This window comes from Primulina tabacum, chromosome 5, assembly GCF_025594145.1.
Source record: "Primulina tabacum isolate GXHZ01 chromosome 5, ASM2559414v2, whole genome shotgun sequence".
Taxonomy (NCBI): domain Eukaryota; kingdom Viridiplantae; phylum Streptophyta; class Magnoliopsida; order Lamiales; family Gesneriaceae; genus Primulina; species Primulina tabacum.
This window is the reverse complement of record NC_134554.1, coordinates 6594309-6607243: the sequence shown is the minus strand read 5'-3', so window position 1 is coordinate 6607243 and position 12935 is coordinate 6594309. Positions and strand designations below refer to the sequence as shown.

At 31.2% G+C, this 12935-nt stretch overlaps 2 protein-coding genes and 1 long non-coding RNA gene across 3 annotated transcripts; 2 read left to right on the top strand and 1 right to left on the bottom strand.

Moving 5' to 3' along the window:
* Positions 1–5721: 5721 nt before the first annotated feature.
* LOC142545986 (plant intracellular Ras-group-related LRR protein 6-like) lies at positions 5722–8669 on the top strand. Its single transcript, XM_075653453.1, has 3 exons — positions 5722–6123; positions 6507–6676; positions 7798–8669. Exons 1-3 carry the CDS (start codon positions 5902–5904, stop codon positions 8468–8470), a joined length of 1065 nt encoding a protein of 354 aa, XP_075509568.1. The 5' UTR covers positions 5722–5901; the 3' UTR covers positions 8471–8669.
* On the bottom strand, positions 7056–8267 carry LOC142545987 (uncharacterized). Its single transcript, XR_012820404.1, has 2 exons — positions 8130–8267; positions 7056–8011 (listed from the first exon to the last, which is right to left on the bottom strand). It is a non-coding gene; the product is annotated as an uncharacterized LOC142545987 (long non-coding RNA).
* Positions 8670–11948: 3279 nt separating the features above from the next.
* On the top strand, positions 11949–12879 carry LOC142545984 (uncharacterized). The gene is made up of 2 exons (XM_075653452.1): positions 11949–12485; positions 12631–12879. Exon 1 carries the CDS (start codon positions 12009–12011, stop codon positions 12453–12455), a length of 447 nt encoding a protein of 148 aa, XP_075509567.1. The 5' UTR covers positions 11949–12008; the 3' UTR covers positions 12456–12485; positions 12631–12879.
* Positions 12880–12935: the final 56 nt, after the last annotated feature.

The window sequence follows — 12935 nt, the reverse complement described above, 5'->3', positions numbered from 1 at the left end:
TCAGATATAAATATTTTCTAAATTGGTGATTAATTAGCTTTTCGCAATTCAAAATCAAAAGCGAAATTTTAAAAAGTCATAGATTTCGAATTTTTAGAATTTTGGCAATGGGAATTTTGAAATTGATTTTATGATTTTTAATATATGATTTATACATAGAACTAATTGTAATATTCGATTATAATAAAAAAAATCGAAAAATTTGGACATCATTTTATTTTTAAATAGTTGAACAGACACGCAAGAAAAATGGCATCACTTTTCGATTAGGATGGACATTACGAGAATTTACACCACCAACACAGACATTCATAAGGAAACAATAAACCTTCAAAATTAGATTAAATTTGAGGTACGTACAAATTTTCAAAACCGAAAATCAAACTGAAATTATCAAAAACCAAAATCGAAATGGACCGATAAACTATTTAAACCCAACCATATAAACCAAAATTTACGGTCTAGTCGGTTTTCCTGTTTAAATCGTTTAATTAACAATCCTAGATGCTGGCATTTGGCTTAAACTTGAAAATCTACGCATGACAAAATCCTTGGCCAATAGGCACCGTATGAAACAACAATACTCATTCAAGATCGGAGAGAGATTAAAATCTTGGATGACCTATAGAACATTGAAATCAAGTTGGATGAGAAAGGTAATAAGTATAGATGAAGCTCTAGAAGCCAACCAAATTAGTACAAATGCTTTCGTTGTGGTCATTTACAAGAAGGACTACCCTGATAGAAAGTAGAGGCCTCCAAAAAAGTCTAATAACAGTGGTGAAGCGTCTATTGTTCCCTAATAATTCAGTTCGCAAAAATCAGCAATAGGTAACAGGAAAATCCAAGGACGGGGGGCTTTTACAAATTTTAAAGACTGATTTCTACACATGGAAAACAAATGGATAGGAAACTAAAGCACTTAAGAATAGATAATAGAGCAATTAAATGAGCTTTGTTAGTACAAAGATGAAAAATATCATTTAATATTTGGGAAAATTGTGAAATTGGTCCTGTAAGTTGGCCAAATTGTTGTTTTCGTCCTCTAGCTAATTAGTTAAGTTTCATTTTAGTGCAATAACATTCCTTCTTTTGTAAATTTAACTTTTTTTTATCGTAAGACACCTTAGTAGTATCAAACGCCATGTCAAAAATTATTCATGCCACATCAGCAATATTCAATGTCATATCAGTACTGCTAAAGAAGAAAAGTTATTATGCCGAGACTTAAATGTTACTAACTAGATAACCAAAGTCACTATTTTAGGCCAGTCAACATAACCAATTTTGTATTTTTCTCTTTAAACTTGGTCGTAAAAACTAGTACGTAGTTTACAAAATAAAGGTAAAAAATTATGATTGAGTGAAAGAAAATTTAAAAATAAAGAGGGCTGGATTAGAGCCTTGCGTTTGAGTAAATATTTGACCAATATCAAGTTTATATCAATAATACAGAACTCCATAGATAATGCATGAGCTACTCAAAATTGAATTACTTCTTGCTTTAAAATGAACCTGAGGTGAATATGATGAAGTACGAGTGGAATTTCATCTTGATTATTAATTCGAAGCACATGGCATTCGAATTTTCGACTAGGCTACATCATATTCGAGCAGGAAATACAGTTGCTGATGCTTTATTACTTAAATGTTTTTTTTTTCAAAGGAGACGGTACCACTTATTTTTTGAAAAAAAATTGTTTGATGAACTGATTGTTTTCATGGTCTCTGTATATTAGATAAAATGTTGTTATTTATTTAAGTAATGCATCTAAAGTTTTTTGCCATGTGTGTGTGTGTGTGTTTTGCTAAATGGTCTCTACAATTTTTGAAATATGGTTTATAATTTTTCAAATAAGTACTGTTCCCTTTAACCCCCTACAAGCAGTATCTCCATCTGGCCTGATTAATGTGGGGATATTTTTTGTTACGTTAAGCGTCAAGAAAAAAGTAACACACTCAATATTTCATGTATAATTAAATGCATATCCAATAATTCAAAATGATCATTAACAATCCGTGGCTAGATTAGATATAAAGAAACACACTCAATTTTTTGTTACGTTTTTGTTTTGAAAAATTTCGCCCTCGTATTTATAATATTGGGTCTCAAATTTAATATCTCGTCTTATTTTTGGGATGTTTGTGTTGTTGCGCCAAGAGACAGGGACATATAGAGTAGTAGTTAATTAAAGTGATTAAACGGCTCCAAATTAATCAGTCGTTAGATGATAATTTAAGCAATGCAAAACTAAATAAAATATGTTAAATGGGATAATCCCCAATAATATTATAATATTCGAATGTATATTTTATTAAAAAAAATTCTTTAAGTCGGGTAAGAAAATAGTTGACCACTGATGGATAAAATAAATGTACGGACATGATATGATGGCTTTTATTCCAAGGTAAAAATTCAAATGCATTAAACGAAAAGGAAATATGTACCTAGTCGTACAAGTGATAAACAAGAAGTCACTAATTCTATTTTTTTAGGAAATATATTTATTCTATAAAGTGATCCGTTAAAATTTCAACATCTTTCGTTTAAAATTTTGGTTCTTCATATTTTAATTACAAGTTGAAATTGAAAATATATAAATGTATCGTTGAATTGTTATCATGCGGGTACACCAAAAGTACACCAATATTTTAATAGTACATACTTAAATAATTTTTGTCCTATTAGATAGAATATTATATAGATTACGATCTGTCTTAAAATGAAATCAGAATGACTTATTTATAGGAGTAGTTCGGAGGCTCTGGTGAGTCTGGACTACTTTTGTGATTACATGTCATGCTCGTTTTGACACGTCATCGGACGATGGAGATTGGAGGATCCGTTCTTGAGTTCGGCCGGTCCGAACTGGTCATGTAACTACGTACGTGTGAAGCTCGAGTCAACACCTCAACTGTAAATTAGGGTTGGAAACACTGAAATGTCTGGTGGTCGTGGTAGTTCTAAAATAACTGCAGAATAATTACTTCAATTTGTTTAATTAATGACGTCGTGATCATTTTTGAAAGATAGTTTATTCATATTTAGAACGTGTGGTCGTAGATATATTATATCGTAATAAAATAAAATATAGATAAGATCATAGGTTTATAGAAAAAGTATATCTTCAACCAAACGAATCGCTCCAAATCATTTGCTTCACCTAATTCAATACGTTTGATTTAATTTTGTCCATACAAAGAAATCAGATAGACTCCATATTTAACTCAGTATATTATTATCAAATGTAAATCAATTCGATTAAAGTTACATTAATATCACATATGTTGGAGATGCCCACAAATCAGAAATAAATTTAATTAATTAGTAAATCACTCGAATTCGATGCTCACTTAATTACTAATTATATTCAAACTTGACATCAAACCCATTCCCCGATTCAAAACGAACATTAAGAATCTCGAGACTGGATATCAATAATGCATTAATACGTAGATAATTGACAAAGATACTGTACGGGCATACAATGGTGGCTATATTATATTCTAATACATTAAAGGAAAAGGAAGGTATACGTAGTCGTGCAAGTGACCGCATGCTGCCAAATTATTCAAAGTGGTGGAAAACTAATTAAAAAGCCATTAAAGAATTTGATGACTCACAATCACATGCATGCAAGAATCATGACTTCCCATTTTAATTCAAAAACAATCAATTGCATGTCCCACACCATATCTCTCTTGTTTGAATTTTTGGTTCTTCATATTTTAATTGCATGTTGAAAATATATTATGGATTATCTCAAATTTAATAAATGTATCATTCAATTGTTATCATTTGTTACATCAAAGTACACCTATTTCTCTGCGCATTATATTTAAATAGTGGATACTTTTGGATAAGTGAATACACACCCCACCCTGTAAATCAACTTATTTGAAATATTTATAATAAAAATAATATTTTGACATAAAAAATAATATTTTGAATGTGTAACCCAAATAAAATATATGCATACCCTATTTTATCTCCATTATAGCTTTACGTAATGGAGATTTAATAGATGTGAATTTAAGACATCTAAAAAAAACTTAATGAACCAAATAATAAAATGACCAAAATTAGATATGACTTATGAGTGAGTCTCATGTGAGATCGTCTCACGGATTTTAATCTGTGAGACGGGTCAACCTACGGATATTCACAATAAAAATAATATTATTAGTATAAAAAGTAATACTTTTTCATGGATGACCCAAATAAGAGATCCGTCTCGTGAGACCGTCTCACACAAGTTTTTGCCATTAATATTTATTAAACCTCCAGAAATGACCGGTTGGAAGACGTCCCCGCGATGCTTAGACGTCGAGTTCATAAAAAGAACACGTAGCTCATAAAATGTTGACATGTAATAATAATTTTAAAAAAAACACACAGAAAGTCCAAATGGTGATCATATTAATATATCATACTAGTCTTTATCCAATTCCTTAAGAATCACAAGGAAATTAAATTCCACACACAAAAAGAAGCGAACAAAATTAATTCTTTTGTCGCAATAAAGAAATTATTTGCCACTGCCTTTGACTTCTTAAGTTTTGCTCTTTTGTCCTTTTCATCCACCTCGTTGGTAATTTACTATAGTTGAAATACGTTTCTTTTCGACTGTTGTTATCCTGCTCTAACAGCAAATTAAAAAACCATCACAAATTTCACATTTTCTTTTCATGAGATCAAATTGGATCTTACATAATTGACCTAATGGCGTTCATTTGATATAAATAATACGATTGGGTCATCTCATTCAAGTTGGTAACTTCAAAATTCATGAATTTCAAATCTCACAAATTTCAGTTCCAGGTGTATCATACTCTAAACTAATGGGAAATTGTTTGTTTGGTTATTTGTGATTGTATCTGTCATTTTGGTTCTCAATGTTTGAGGTTTAGTCCTTTTATCTTTGTTTTTTTAGCAATTTTTGTCCTTTTTCGATGTGGCGTCATTGTAATACTGACGTGGAGTCGACGTGTTAAGTGTCATATTAATATTTGTGATGAAAAATGACTTAAACTTGTCACAATTTAGAAGATATATAACTAATATTGAAATTTAATAGTATAAAAGATCAAAATCGCAAAATGACAAATATATAGGACTAAAAAAATTCATCTAAAATAATTTTACTTTTTCGAAAATTAAATGACATAATAAAACACTTAGTTTTGGGGATGGTGACATTGCTGCTGATGTTGTTATTTACATTTTTAGGCTTAAGCTGATGTATTTTATTAGAACATATTTCCACCATTTATGTTTCAATTTCTGGTTGTTAGAACAAACTTCCTTTTTATGGAATAATATAGTGTTTAATTCATTTATTTATATGCTACGAGATTTGTTGTTTTTGAATTTTTTATTTAGAAGCGAAACACGCGGGATAATTAGGATCAAATTTTTGACTCATTAGATAAACAAAATCTTATTTAAACCGGTTTATGCTTTTGAATTCTTATGCGTTAAGTTAATTTACCGTATTAGTTGGATCAAGCCAGACTCTTCTACATTTAAAACATTAATGATGATTATAATTGTTGAATAATAAATGGTAAGACCAGCGGTTTTCTCGGGCAAGCTGGTGGCCAAGCACAGAAAACCGAAAAGTTGACTTTTTCGGAGCTGGTAACGTTAATACGCAATACACGTAAACTTGGACTTGCCATTCGTCATCCCCACGCGCTTCCCTTTCTCTTCCGCACTCACGTCCTCTCCACTTTCTTCCTCATGCACGTATCTTATCCCTATCTCTCTCTCTCACGATATATATATATATATATATAGCTCTGCGTACACTTGTTCTCTAGGTATCATTCTTACACTACTCGGAATTATATAGATACATACAGATTGGAGTATGTGTTTGTGCGTGAAATTATACAAAGATGATGTGTGAAGAGCTGCAGCAGGTGAGGTGTGATATGAGGAATAGCAGAAAGATGAACATGAGAAGGAATCAGAGAATGGTGAAGGAGGAAGAAGATGAAGCCATGGATAAGCTTGAAATAGTGGATTTGAGAGGGATGAATTTGGACTCTTTCCCGTCTAATCCAACCATTAATCTAGCTGCCATCTGCAAATTAGACATCTCCAATAACAATCTCCAGGTTTTTTTTGCTTTCTGTTTTTTCTCGGCCCCGACTTTGACAACTTTGATGAAATAGTTTTATTTTACTTTAACTATTTTTTCCGAAAAAAAAAATGAAAGAAAACTGGATTCGATTGAAAGGTGACAAATTTTTTGTTTGAAAAAATATTGGTGAAGGTTATATAAATAAATATATATAAGGTCAATCCTTCAAACTTAGACCTACGATAGTTTAATTTCAACTTTTGGTTTTGAAATGATTGAGCTTTAATTTTGACAAATAGTTGAGAAAAAACGGATATGGCCTCCTAAGCTTAAAATTCCCGAGTATCGTAATCTCAAAATTGAAGAAATTTAGATTTAACATAGGAATTTAATTTTATAATTTTTCCTTTTTGACAGATCATTCCAGAATCTCTGACAGCAAGACTGCTGAATGTTGTGGTATTGGACGTGCATTCAAATCAGATCAAATTCCTTCCAAATTCAATTGGATGTTTGTCAAAGCTCAAGATTTTGAATGTATCCGGCAATCTTCTTCAATCACTTCCCAAAACTATAGAGAATTGCAGGTTTGACATATATATATATATCAGGAGTACCGATTTTAATTTTTATTTCGAGTTAACGCACCAAATTAAATATCTATAGTATAAAAGGAGAGACCATTTTACATAACTAACTTTTGGTGAAGCCTTTTTCATATGTTATATTTGCCCTTTTATGTCATTTCCTTTTTAGTTAATTTATCATTTCTTTGATTCAAATTATATTTTAAAAGAATAATTAGATATTAAGAACTGTATAAATTATTTGATCTAAATATATCCCGAAAAAGTCTCCGTACACACGCAACTCATATATATACACACACATACATATCTTGGTTAAATATAAACGGACATCTTGGTTACATAACCAACTTTTGGTTAAATATTTTTATAATCCAAATTTGTCCGTTTATGCCATTTCTTGTTTTAGTTAATTTATCATTTATGTGATGCAAATTTTATTTAGAAAAAATAATTATATATCAAGAATTATATAGAATACTATATCTAATTTTATTGCTAAAAAATTCTATGTACACATGCGATGCGTTAGTCTAATATAATGTGTAATATAGGAGAAAAATAGAACTCATATATATTTAATAACAAACTCTTTTTTTTTTTGAGTTTGCGTACCAAATTAAAATATATATGATGATATAGAAGACAGAAATTATTTATTCGTAAAACAAAACAAAAAAAATCCGGAATCGTCACCCTTTCTAGCAAGCTCTATCCACCACTCCTTAATTTGTTGGGCCAATTTGCGTGAGGCCTACGAAGTCTTGATCCTTACTCATTTGTCAAAATGTTCACACATCATTCTAATTAAAAAAAAATTAAAATATATATTATGAACTTTATCGCTATATTTAGAAAACTCTATCTATCAAATTTTGAAATCCAGATATATTTTTTATTCTGAATTACAATAGAAATCGTAGTGCAAATGGTGTAGAAAAAACAAATTATCCATCGTATTGATTATTTTCTAGGACATGCAAATATTCGACATATATAAATTGTACAAAAGTTTAGCCCGAAAAATATAGTGTGTGTGTGTTATTGTATCGATCATTCAAGTTTTCGTTCTTTATGTTTTTCTTCTATGTATTCACAAGTTTGATGTATAAAACTTTCAGATCTTTGGAAGAGTTAAATGCAAACTTCAACAAGTTGAGCCAACTGCCAGACACCATTGGATTCGAGCTACTTAACCTTAAAAAACTTTCTGTCAACTCCAACAAGCTTATATTCCTCCCTCACTCCACATCCCATTTAACCAACCTTCGAGTCCTCGATGCACGTCTCAACTGTCTCCGTTCGCTCCCACAAGACCTCGAAAACCTAATTAATCTACAAGTCCTCAATGTTAGTCAAAACTTTCAATACTTGTCAGATATTCCATACTCCATAGGCCTTCTACTGTCTTTGATCGAATTAGACGTTAGCTACAACAAGATAACGACCTTACCTGAGTCCATTGGCTGTCTAAAGAAGCTTCAAAAACTAAGCGTTGAAGGCAATCCATTGGTGTCGCCCCCTATAGAGGTTTTCGAGCAAGGATTACATGTTGTGAAGCAGTATTTATGCGATAAAATTAACGGGTCGGACAAAACTTCTCCAAAGAAAAAAGGGTGGTTCAGGAAGTTGGGCAAGTGTACTACTTTTAATGGTGTGAATGTAAGGGATGTGGATAGACAAGGATACATCATGCCGAATTATAGGTCCATTGATGGACTCGCTTCACCTAGATACATGGGGATGTTTTCTCCTAGACGTCTCTTCTCGCCTAAGTCATATTTTTCGAGATGAATTTCTTGAGTTTGTATGTTTATGTTGTTATTTTTCAACATTCGAAGGTTTCATAGATCATTGTTTTTCATGTTATTTATGTAAAATAGTTGTTCATGTACAGTGTGAGACAATATGAACGAATTTCCAAATGCATGTAAGAAACAAATATTTGTGCTGTATGGAATTTATGAAAGGAGATCTGTAAGAATATTATTTATGTCACAAGTTTCGATAATTTTATTTATTTAAGATTGAATTTGGATTGATGGATTTGAAGATGAGGATTTCAAATTCATAATTCACACTATATATTTCACAAAAAGAATCAAGATATCATTCATAACGAGTTTACAATCGACGATTTGCAACCTAATTAGGAGGAAAACATATGATATTTCTCAGTAACATCATATCGTCAATATGACATTTCACGTGGCAATATAAATATTTCAAAAAATAGTAGAAACAAAAATATTATAAGCCCTAGACACACACACACACACAAAAAGAGAGACTGGTTACATGTGGTCGTTGGAGAAAAGTCTTCCATGATTTTCATTATTTTTAAGGTACAAGTATGATAGGTCTTTTAAATTATTCGATTAGAACTACTTTGTAACGACCATGGGTGCTGACCCAACAAGAGTTTCAACCCATATTCATGCTCAACTATTGATCATAGACCGTAAGTTGGTCCAACATAAGTCGTAGTCCATGCCGATACCAATTGCACCAAGCGATAGTTTAGGAATTGTAGGGATAATGGTTACACTACACAATACATATTATCACATCATTTTACTAATCTACGCCAAATATAATAGAGTAGGTCTCATGTGAGACCGTCTCACGGATCTTAATCTATGAGACGGGTCAACCCTACTAATATTCACAATAAAAAAAAGTAATACTCTTAGCATAAAAAGTAATACTTTTTTCATGGATAACCCAAATAAGAGATCCGTCTCACAAATACGATCCGTGAGACCGTCTCACACAAAGTTTTGCCAATATAATACATAGAGCATCACATCCTGTTACTGCATCTATACTTTATCCATATCTTATAAATTACAGCAAACATATATTTTAAATCGGTGAGGGTAGTTGTGTTGGTAATGTTGTGGCTCTAGCTACTTGCTCAAAGGCTTTCAGTCAAAAGATTTTGGTTTTCACTCAAGATTTTGATTCCGCTGATTTTCCCTTATAAAGATATTCAACGTATTAAATTTATTTTTGAACTGAATAAGTAGGATGAACTATTTGAGCCAATTTGTACAAGAAATGGCTTAATTATCCAAAATAATTATACTAAGTTCTGGATAAAAAAAGATTATTAAATTCAATTTATTCAGTCGGTTAACCATCCATTTTTAAATTTTCCCGATCGAGGCTGGTCTAGTCTGGTAAAATGTGAGAAGAAACAATCATAACTACTATTTAAAAAAATAATGTGGTTTGACAACTTTTAATATTATTTATTCTTTTATATTTTTGAGATATTACAACATGTCGACAACGCTTTAATTAAAGATATATTACTGTTACACCAACTGCACTCATATCTTGTTATAAAAGGCGATTCGTTCGACTTTTATCACTGATAAAAGATTGTTAAATCTTTATTCTTCTCATTAAGCTAACGCCTAAATGGTCATTAATAATTTAAAATAAATGGTTGTGGGGATAAAATATAAATTTATATATCATACAATCAGTGTTTAAAATATTAACTAAGCTCGGCTTAATCGGGTTTATGCATGAAATTTCCCTAAAACGCTTTTCTTTGTCCAAAAGCGTTCAAACATAGATTGACCATATTAAGCTTCACTAAATACGCTTAAGTGCGTCTTTTTGTAAAGTAAGATTGATAAAAAAAAAGTGAATCATAAATTTTAGCAAATTATGTTAGCAATTTACAATGATAGATAATTAATTAAGTGTAGCGATGTTGAAGTAAATATGTGGTAGATATTGATATTTTACAATCTATAAAAGATATTAATGCTAATATTTGAAAGATGTCCAATTAAATTAAATTGATTTTGTATTTGATTAAATGAAAAATGAAATGAATGATATAATATATTTAATTATAATACGACAAATAATGAATGTATTATATTTTAGTTTATTATATTTGTGTATTATTATTCAATTTATTTGTTTAAGATAATTATAATTATAATTTAAATTAAATGTGTTTTTTTACACTTCAGCTTAAATTAATCTCGTTGAAACCTTCCGACAAAAGCAAAGTTTTTAGCAAAAAAAATCAAAATTCGCTTTTACTGATTTATTAAAGTAACAGAAAATTTGATTCCGATTTCCGTGAATGGCTCAAGACTATTCAACGAAGTTGAATATTAAATTATATTTTCATCGAATCATATTATGACACGTTGAGTATTCACGTGGAAGCTCCATCTTGGTTTCATAAATCTTTCGTGGCCTCAATTACATTATTGCATTGTCGGCAACATCGGTTCAACCGCTTCCTGTCGCTCTCTTTACTATAATGAAATATTTTTTTATTAAAAAAAATGAAATATCGAGACAAAAATATTTTATATTTTTATAAAATCTACTGATTAGACTATTGTATTTTTAGATGTCTCAAAATCCATACTCATATGGGTGTGATTCAAATTTTATCAAAAAATATTAACGAAAACTAGACTTTGGCTCCCCGATTTCAACCCCTGTGAAATTTCTAAAATTTAGACTTCATTTCACGTGTTGGTTTAAGCATAAATGGGATAATACCGAGAAACACAACATAATAAGAAGTTTTGATGCCTCAAATTGTTAATGTCACGCCGTTTCTGTTTGATATTGTTGGTTAGGTGAACCACAAAAGAGCGATATCAGATCTTAACAAATAATATTATATCTGTTGTACATAATACCGACGATAAGAAAATTGTAAAACTAATATCTGAAATATATGACATAACACTAACAGATAGACAGGTAGACATGTATATCTCCCAATAAATGCTATAAATATATGCTTTAATTAACTATCATAGTATTTAGTAAGCGTTTCATTTTGACCACCTAATGATAAGCGTTTCACTATAACCATCAGTATTTAGAACTATAACTCTTTTAATTGTTAAAATTTGTTTACCCTTTTTATTCAACGTTTGTAGACTTAAGTCAAAAAAATAAAATTTGAAAAAGATTATAAATCAAAGGAATGGAATTATTTAATTTAACATTTAAAACAAGAATATATATCAAACAAGTCATTCTAAAATCCATAAAAGACAATAGATTATTGAGCTAGCGTGGTTACTAAGAAATTTCCTATTCTATTGTTCGATGGAAGTCTTTTATCCTAGTGTAGGTGGCATGAGTACGATAACGCCGCGTGCATTCCGGCGGGGGTCCATGCGCATAAACGAATCAAATCATAGCTTGATATTATATAGATTAAAGTTCGAATATAAATAAAATTAAAATACTTTTGAGTCCCTTATTTAATACCCATCCTTCATCGATCTAAATACATTCCATACAATATTTTGTAAAGCAAACCAAAGGAAGAATAATGGCAGGAATCATTCACAAGATCGAAGAGAAACTTGGCATGGGAGGCCACAAGGAAGGAGAGAAACACGATGATCACAAGGCTGGTGTATGTGAAGTGGAGCACAAGCCCGACCACGGATACGGCGAGCACAAGCTCGATCATGGGTACGGCGAGCTCAGGCCGGAGCATGGGTACGGCGAGCACAAGCCAGAGCATGGGTACGGCGAGCACAGGCCCGAACATGGGTACGGCGAGCTCAAGCCGGAACATGGGTACGGCGAACACAAGCCCGAACATGGGTACGGCGAACACAAGGAGGGTTTGGTTGATAAGATCAAGGACAAGTTCCATGGCGAGGGCGGCCATGATGAGAAGGGAGAGGAGAAGAAGAAGAAGAAGAAAGAGAGGAAGAAACACGAGCACGGACACGAACACGGTGACAGCAGCAGCAGCGACAGCGATTAGATGAAATCTTCTGCTACACAATATATTAAGGTATCTCTTCCTTAGAAAATTTAAATTAATTTTATTTACTGATAAACTTGTAATTTGAAGAATACTATCACTTATTTGATCTTTGTATTCCTCCATTAAATTATAATTTTCTTTATTTTACATTTTTGGTTTATTTTCTTTGTAGGTTGTGGAGTCGTCGGTGTGGTGCAGAGGCTTTTTCTACTATATGGTTGCAAATAAACGAAGACTGAAGAACAACATATGAAAGAATCCAAAAAAGTGAAAAATTGTATCGGTTTACTTTATGTAAATGTATTGGTGCTTTGAACTTTTAATATGGTATTTGTTTGTGGTGTTGTATTTGCTTTCGATTTTGTTATGTTAAATTTGGGATTCTGTCTTAATCGGTCATAAATATTATTATTTTATATTATATATAGTGGGTTTATCTGAAACAAAATTTAGTTGAAAATAATATTTTGACAATAA

What these genes read in the sequence shown, in the direction of transcription:
- LOC142545986 (XM_075653453.1), top strand. Translation starts at nt 5,902, where the DNA reads ATGATGTGTGAAGAGCTGCAGCAGGTGAGGTGTGATATGAGGAATAGC. An exon ending in TCTCCAATAACAATCTCCAG is followed by an intron (nt 6,124 to 6,506) that starts GTTTTTTTTGCT and finishes CCTTTTTGACAG; the next exon opens with ATCATTCCAGAATCTCTGAC. An exon ending in AAAACTATAGAGAATTGCAG is followed by an intron (nt 6,677 to 7,797) that starts GTTTGACATATA and finishes TAAAACTTTCAG; the next exon opens with ATCTTTGGAAGAGTTAAATG.
- LOC142545984 (XM_075653452.1), top strand. Translation starts at nt 12,009, where the DNA reads ATGGCAGGAATCATTCACAAGATCGAAGAGAAACTTGGCATGGGAGGC.